We start from the raw sequence: 7,645 nt of genomic DNA on the forward strand, positions 1-7,645 counted from the left end.
GAACAGAAAATACACAGAGACACAGAGAGAGAGAGAGAGAGGAGAGACAAACACACACACTCACAGCTCGATAAGGCGAAGGAGAGAGAGAGAGACTATCATCCACAAAGGCCAAAGAGACCAGAGAGCCCTTCGTCTCTCCATAGATCGGACCACAACCGTGAGTTATTTACCACATTTGCCACGCTCTGCTTCTCAAAGATCTGCTTATTCTCGTGCATGCATGAAATGTAGCTCTAAAATTCAAACCTCGAATGCCTAATCGATCTGCACAGTGTCGTTTTGGTTTCTTTTTTTTTGAATTATCTCTCTGGTTCTTCATTGTTGCTTTGATTTAAGATAGTTATTTTTTGTTTGTTTGTGTATTCGGTTGCTGATAAAAGATAGTGAAAGACACTGAAAAGCATCGGTTTTGGTTGGGTGCTGAGAAACTGTAGGATGAGAAAACAAATCAAAATTTTGGATTGTTTGGGTCTGAAAGAACGAAAATCTCTGCTATTTCTCTGTCATGTGTGTATTTCATGGCGATTCAGATTCAAACCTATGGCTTTTGACATTTGCGTGAATGATTTATTGGATATATTGGTTGCATTCAACGGATGATTGATCTCTTCTCTTAATTAGTTCCAATACAAGAATTTCCGTGTTGCTAATGTGCTATTAGCATTTCTTGTTGGCCTTGTTAAAAGCTGAAAATTATGACTTTGTCTTGATTGTCCCGCAATGCTTGGAATCGATGCTTTGTTTGAGGCTATATTGGATTGGTTCTCATAATTACAGATTGAGCGTACTGCCATTCTCACCTCTATGAGCATTCTTTGCTTCGTTTTCCCTAGTTCCCTCCTTCTAATGTGTACTGGCTTCGCCAAAGTTGGGAAGGGAATTGGTTCTATCTTTTTTTTTTTTTTTTTTTCTTCCCTTTGTGTGTGTGTTAATAATCAACATATCTTTTTCATGTTTTATGAAGCGACTATGGTTTTAGTCTTCGCCCCCTCCAGTTTGTCGTCTGCTTGATCACTTTTATCTTCTTACAGTGTGAATAATGTCAGTCTTATCTGATTATTATACAAATTCAAGCACAGATAGAATAGCAAGAAATGATTCACAGCAGTTTAAAGATTTTCTGACTGTTGGAATTAGTTTTTCAGCTGTGGTGGCTCGTTTCGTTTTAAACGACTCTAAACGAAGCGCTCTTCAACTTCCCTTTACATTATATGCTGTTCGACTGAACTCGTTCTCGTTTTGGCTCTGTGTTCATGAAATTCCAACACCAACAACAGAAAGAAAATTCTTCGATTTAAAATTTGGGCGTATGGAATTCATTTATCTCTAGTACTGAGGATAGAAGAGGAGCTATTGTTCGTAGTTTGGTGACCCTTTCTGGGTGTTATTGGTTTGGAGGAGGTTTTGAAAGGTTACTGTATGCATATGATTGCCAAAAGAATCATTCACCATCATTGTAGATACTGTACATTTTGCATCTGATTATTCTTTCCAAAATTTTTGGGGTTAATTCACATGACATATTTATAGTACCCACTATCTTTAAAATCAAGTTATATCCAACCTAAAACCTTTTCTCTGCCATTGTGAAATGCATGCCCCTTCACAAAAGTAAATATAGCCAAAGATGTTTTGTGTCACTGGCTTGGTCTTAGTTTAATATATTCTACAATGGAGTGGTTATATGGTTTTCCTTAATGCCTGTGAGCTTGGCTTTCACATATGAAATCACTTGCTCTCTCCTTCAACTTTTCTGGCATTTTCACATGTAATTTAAAGTTTGTTTCTTCTGAAAGCAGTGGTCTATACTGCCTTTTGATTTGACTAATTCATTGCTTTACATGGTGAATATACCTTTATATGAATATATAATTTCCTATAATCACCGTATTCTCTAGCCTTTTAAATTCATTGTGTGCCTGTTGTCTGTTATTTGTACTGAATTTGCTTTACTCTACCAATATGCATACACAAACACTTCTAGTAACCTTTTTCCCCATCAAATGAAATCGCATTTCTCATGAACTTAGCCTTTTCTTTCATGAATATTCATAATTTCCATGCGTCTAAATCTTGTTAAAAAGTTGCCATTTCTGTCAACTATGTCTGTGTACTGAGAATGTTCTAAACTCCACTTTCTAGTCAGAGGCTTTTTCCAACGATGTTGCTCTTTAGCAAAAGTTACGTCCCTCTATAATGAAGTCCTTAGTTGAGCCTGTAGGAAGAGAGAGATTGTCACGGATACCTCCTGGTGTTGTGCATTTATCAGAAATGTAATGAGTTTCTACGTTGTAATGTGATTGCTTTCTTTTCCTTTGGTATACTACTTGATATGCACCTTGTATGTAACTTATCTTGTAAATTATATCACAATATCTTCTTATAGGTTCTACTTCTCTTAATCTTTGTTTACTTTGGAGGAAATATTTATAAGATTAACATTTTCTCTATTTCTTGGTCAATAAGATTAATTTAACGGTAGCATATCAAAGAAATGGTATCAAATGCTACATTTTAAATATGCTTGAGCTGTAATACCAATTACCACCTAGCATTTGTATGATTGTACCTATTTGACATGATTGCAATCAATGAGATAATAACTCGGAAATGAAAACAAAATTAAATAGTAAAAGTAATGATTGGAAATTCTGGTGTGCAGAGATGTTTGTGGCACTAGAAGCATAATTAAAATAATGAGAGTGTAATGCTTAGGTTTCTTTATTGCAGTGAAATGGGAATAGAAGTTACAGATATTTGTATGGACAAGGAGCCAGATTGTGTCATAATTTATTCAAATGGTGATTCCCATGATTCAAATCATGAAACTGCTCCCATTCAGCATGATGGTTCAGAGTCGGATGAGCATATTAATGAGGGTACTGAAATCCAAAGTTCAGAAGAGAGCACTGAAGCAAAGGAATATGAAGTGAAGGAATGTACCAATGAAATTTCAGTTGAGGTATCTGAACTCTGTCACAATGAGAAATATAAGGAAGAGCAGAATGTAGTAGACTCACACTTCAAAGCTGGCCTGCCTGAGGAAAAGGTAAAATCAGAAAGCCAGAAGAAAAAGGACAATAATAAGTCACGGGGTATCAAACAAGCATCTAGAACTGTTGCTGCAAATGTTCAAACAAAACACACTGTTCCACAGCCCTTTTCCCTAGCAACTGAAAAGCGTGCCTCATGTGGAACTCGTCCTGCTGGTGCTCAACCTGATACTGGCACCGGTGTGAATAAATCATCTAATGCAAACAATGGGCGACATCCAAATACCACAAAGCCCAATCAGGTAACTACTGACTGGTTCTGGATTTCTTGTGAAATCCTTGATTCCCTTTTTCATAGAGAGGAATCTCGTTGGATCACGACCATCAAATTATAAATAAGTTGTAGTTTTTTGTTGGTTAAACATAGAGTTTATATAATCTAGGATTAGAATTTGTTTTTATATGATCATACTTAACAAAAAAAGAATTTGATTTTATATGATCCTGAAACTTTGGTATGTTTTGGCAGAAAATATCACAAATTGCATCGAGGAAGCCACTGCAACCAGATAACAAGAAGCATCCTGATGAAGATGATTCCTGCTCTGTTGCTTCCTCGTATCCTCTCACCCCTTGCAGTCTTGAGTTTACTCACTTTGTATTTCTTTCTTATTTTTCTGCTCTCTCCACTTTCTTAGTTTTGAAATTGATTTCATCCCTTGCACACGCACAGCACTGCAGCGTCTGCACGTGCAATGAACTACAGGGCAATTGTTGCAGCAGCTCCGCTGTTTAGGTGCACTGAACGTGCAGAAAAACGGAAGGAGGTAGTTCATTTTCCAGACGTAGTATCTTTTTATATTTGAATAATCAGTATTGTGTTTGTGACATATCCTAAATGCAAAACTGCACATCCCTATCATGTTGCCACATTTTCAGTTTTATTCGAAATTAGAGGAGAAACACCAAGCCTTGGAGGCTGAGAAAACTCAAAGTGAAGCAAGGACAAAGGTAGGGTACTTTGCGTGTCAACCAGAATATTTAGTACTCCCCTGTCTTATCAAAAAAAAAAAAAATTTAGTACTCCCCTCTGTCTCTCATGATGGTCAATAGATAGTGTTTGCTGCTTCTCACTCGTTTCTGTCTATTAATGTTGTATGGCTGAGGCAGATATTCTAATATTATTTACTTTGACTTTGTCCTCTTCATCAATTTTGAAACTTTTAAGGAAGAGAAAGAGGCAGCTATTAAACAACTGAGGAAGAGTTTAATGTTTAAGGCAAGCCCAATGCCAAGCTTCTACAATGAGGGACCTCCACCTAAGATTGAACTTAAGAAGGTACTGCACAGACCATTCTCATTCTTATGGTGTCATATAGAAGTTCAGAATTTATTCCAGAACATAGATTCCTTTTTGGTTTTCATAGAATTTCTGCATGTTTAATTTTCTTTTTCTTTTTTTCTTTTCTATTTTTGTACTTGTTTTGTCTTTGGTCCTCCTCCCGTATGTAGTGTTGTTGCCTTGGCTTAATGAGTTTTATTTGTCGCAAAAATTGAAAATATAGGATTTTGAGCTAGCATTTGAACTTCCAACTTCTTGCAGTTTCCAGATAAAAATGACAGAAACTGTCTTAATAGTGTACAGAAATAGGAAAAGACTGTGATAACTTCCTTGTCCTGTATACATGACAGCTTAAACTTGATTTTGTTGCTTTGTATGAATGGTAGCTGCCACCAACTCGTGCAAGATCACCAAAGCTGGGCAGAAGGAAGAGCTGCAGTGATGCAGTCAGTTCATCCCAGGGAGACAAGGTGAAAGGACCTGGTGGTCGGGGAAATCGTCGGAGTCTTGGTAGTTACAAAGAGGAGACTACCGCCAATGGTTCCAGCATTATCAAGGATCAAAGCAACATCCATAACGGTAATACCAATTACAAATTCAAAGATGAATCCAAAGAAGCAGAAGAGATAAACAAATCAATCGTGACCAAGGTAAATGGTCAGGGGAACTTGGACATTGAAGTCCATTCTTGAGTTTCTGGTGAGTTTTCTAATTTATAAGAGGAAATGGGTCTTCATTTTCTCAAGTTTTATTGCGACTGCTCTCAAAAATATATGTAAGTTATTTCCTTTAACTTGCAAGGACTTGTTGCAGGGCTTTATTTAATGTATGATGTATAAATTCTGAAGTTATGTATAAAAAGTATTCATCTCTGTAAAAACTATTGAATTTTTATTTGCCATATTGGAAACGGCAGTGTTTTTATACTTGCGGCTGTCCACCAAAAAGACAGCCGAGAGCATGAAATACATAGGTCCCATCAAATATTTTTCTGGACAGGATGAGCTAGCTGATTAGGATTCCATATTTATTCTTTTGGTGGTTTGGGGTATTGTACAAATAGTACTTGTAACATAACTATCAAATTTTTTTGGTTTCAGTGAAGATTGTGTACTCAATGACACCATCTTGCTTTGTAGTGTGCAAGAAGTGATGCTTGCTTACTGCATATCCATGGTTGAGAGAGGAATGAATATAAAGTGAAGGCTGAGGGGGACCCATTAAGTGCAACAAGATTGGTTGGAAATCCATTTTCTTTCGTAATTATGGTAAGCCCCTCATTATGAAAAGCTCTTAAAGCAAAAGAAAAAGATGCCATGGAGCGTAAAGCTTCTTAGTTATCACTCGGCAAAAGACGGCTTTTTTTAAGGGACCATGCCTCCTTTGCGGAAGCAATATTGCTAGTCAAAAAGGATGCTGGTTCCAAAAACGTAGGTACTTTAAGCTCTTGATTCTAACATTTTTTATACGTTTTGGGAATGGGATTGCAATTATTGGTAGATCAAATTAATTATGTTGAACTGACTAACATTATTAGAGTTGCAGCAGTTCTTCTGATGTTAGGTTGCAGAATAATATTAGTTTCAAAATCAGAGAAAAGGCATGTGACATGGATGCTAATAATTTTTGAACTTAATACGAACTCAACACGAAATTAAAGAGTTAGGGTTGAAAGAGTTTGACTTGTTTAATTAAATGGGTTGAGTTATAGTTAACCTATATAGTCTTATACCTATGTCTTGACACAATCTGAATTCGATATACGAATTCGAATTGCAACATTTGCTTAAAATTGTTTGGTCCTGACCCATTAGGATGCAAAAGGGCCCGTTTTTCTTGAGAGACAAAATTATGCTTATGCTCATAGCATTAGGAGTGTCAAATAAAGATTATGTAAACCTCTAATTGATTAGGATGGTCAAACCATCCTATTAGAGCATGCAAATAACGATATTGCTATGCTTGGTCTCCACTGTTCTTTAGGCCATACTCAAATTTTGGAGATTTGATTACCATATTTTTATTCCCTAACTTATCATTGTTTTCCTATAAATAGAGACATTTGTGTTATAAATAGAATCAAGTTGATGAGAGCACAATGTAGTTCTTAGGGCAACTCACAGTGGTGGACGTAAATGTCTAACATCGAACCACTTCAAAATTCATTGTCTTTTCTCTCTTCTGCTTTTGCTTTCTTCTCCATATTTATTATTTTTTATAAATTTTTACATAGTATCAAAGTCAAAGGTTTTGAGTTTGAACCTTATCGCTACCATTCTCCTCAATTTCAATAAAATATATATTCATACACTAACCATGCAATTGCTTTAATAAGTAAAAAGACGTTCAGCAGAACACACATACACTCTCTTATCCACTCATCGTCGTTGGCAAGTCATGATTTTGGTTCAAGAGAGGCAATATTAAGAGAGTTGAAACAAAATTGATTATAAAATATATTATATAATATGAGTGACAAAATAAATTAAATAGTTTTAATTATCGTTTAAACATATAAATATAACTTGTATTTTATTTGTTGCCTTAATTTATTTAGTTATTTTCAATCATTTTCATATTTTAAAATGTCTATGTATTCATCAACACGTTAACTACAAGAATATGTTTTGTAAAATTAAAATATATAAAGAATGTCTATATATTCATCAACACACTGACTTAAAAGAACCATCCAAATATAAACATTTAGAAAGATAATTAATTTGATTATTTAAGAGTAAATTGAGAAAATAAATCCATGTGAAAGTTTGGCAACACATCTGAAAAATTTTCAAGAAATTCTGTACGTGCCTTGATTTCTTCAAAAATTATAACAATATCTACTTTTCTACATTTTATCCTACTTTTTGTTCACAGTTATTAAAATCCGTAAATAGAGAAAATTGGAAAAAAAAAAAAAAAAAAAAATGTTGTGGTTTTGTAGAGAGATTTTTTTTTTTTTTTTTTTTTTAAATAAAATAAAAAAAAAAATCGAATAGAAAAAAGTGGACAATTGCCCCCTGTAGCTCCCCCTCTCCCGACTTCGTAGAGCTCATGGCTAATCCTTTTTTTGCGTTGAGCCTGTTCTTGTCATGTTGTATTATTACTCTATAAACGGGCCTAAGAAATTTAATTAAACTGTTTTCAGTAGCAAAACGATAATCCTATGTGCTTCGAATGGGCTTTATTTGATGTGTTTCTGCAGAAAATTGAAGAATAAAAAAGAAACCTAATCTTACTATCCTTTAATAAAAATACATGCGTATTATGTATCAGCTGTGATATAAAGCTGCTGGTTAGAGTATTA

At 35.0% G+C, this 7,645-nt stretch overlaps 1 protein-coding gene across 1 annotated transcript; it reads left to right on the plus strand.

Moving 5' to 3' along the window:
• LOC133874322 (protein WVD2-like 3) lies at positions 1 to 5,322 on the plus strand. Its single transcript, XM_062312219.1, has 7 exons — positions 1 to 160; positions 2,734 to 3,298; positions 3,526 to 3,614; positions 3,730 to 3,823; positions 3,936 to 4,007; positions 4,225 to 4,335; positions 4,725 to 5,322. Exons 2-7 carry the CDS (start codon positions 2,738 to 2,740, stop codon positions 5,028 to 5,030), a joined length of 1,233 nt encoding a protein of 410 aa, XP_062168203.1. The 5' UTR covers positions 1 to 160; positions 2,734 to 2,737; the 3' UTR covers positions 5,031 to 5,322.
• Positions 5,323 to 7,645: the final 2,323 nt, after the last annotated feature.

Source organism: Alnus glutinosa, chromosome 1 (genome assembly GCF_958979055.1).
Source record: "Alnus glutinosa chromosome 1, dhAlnGlut1.1, whole genome shotgun sequence".
NCBI lineage: Eukaryota > Viridiplantae > Streptophyta > Magnoliopsida > Fagales > Betulaceae > Alnus > Alnus glutinosa.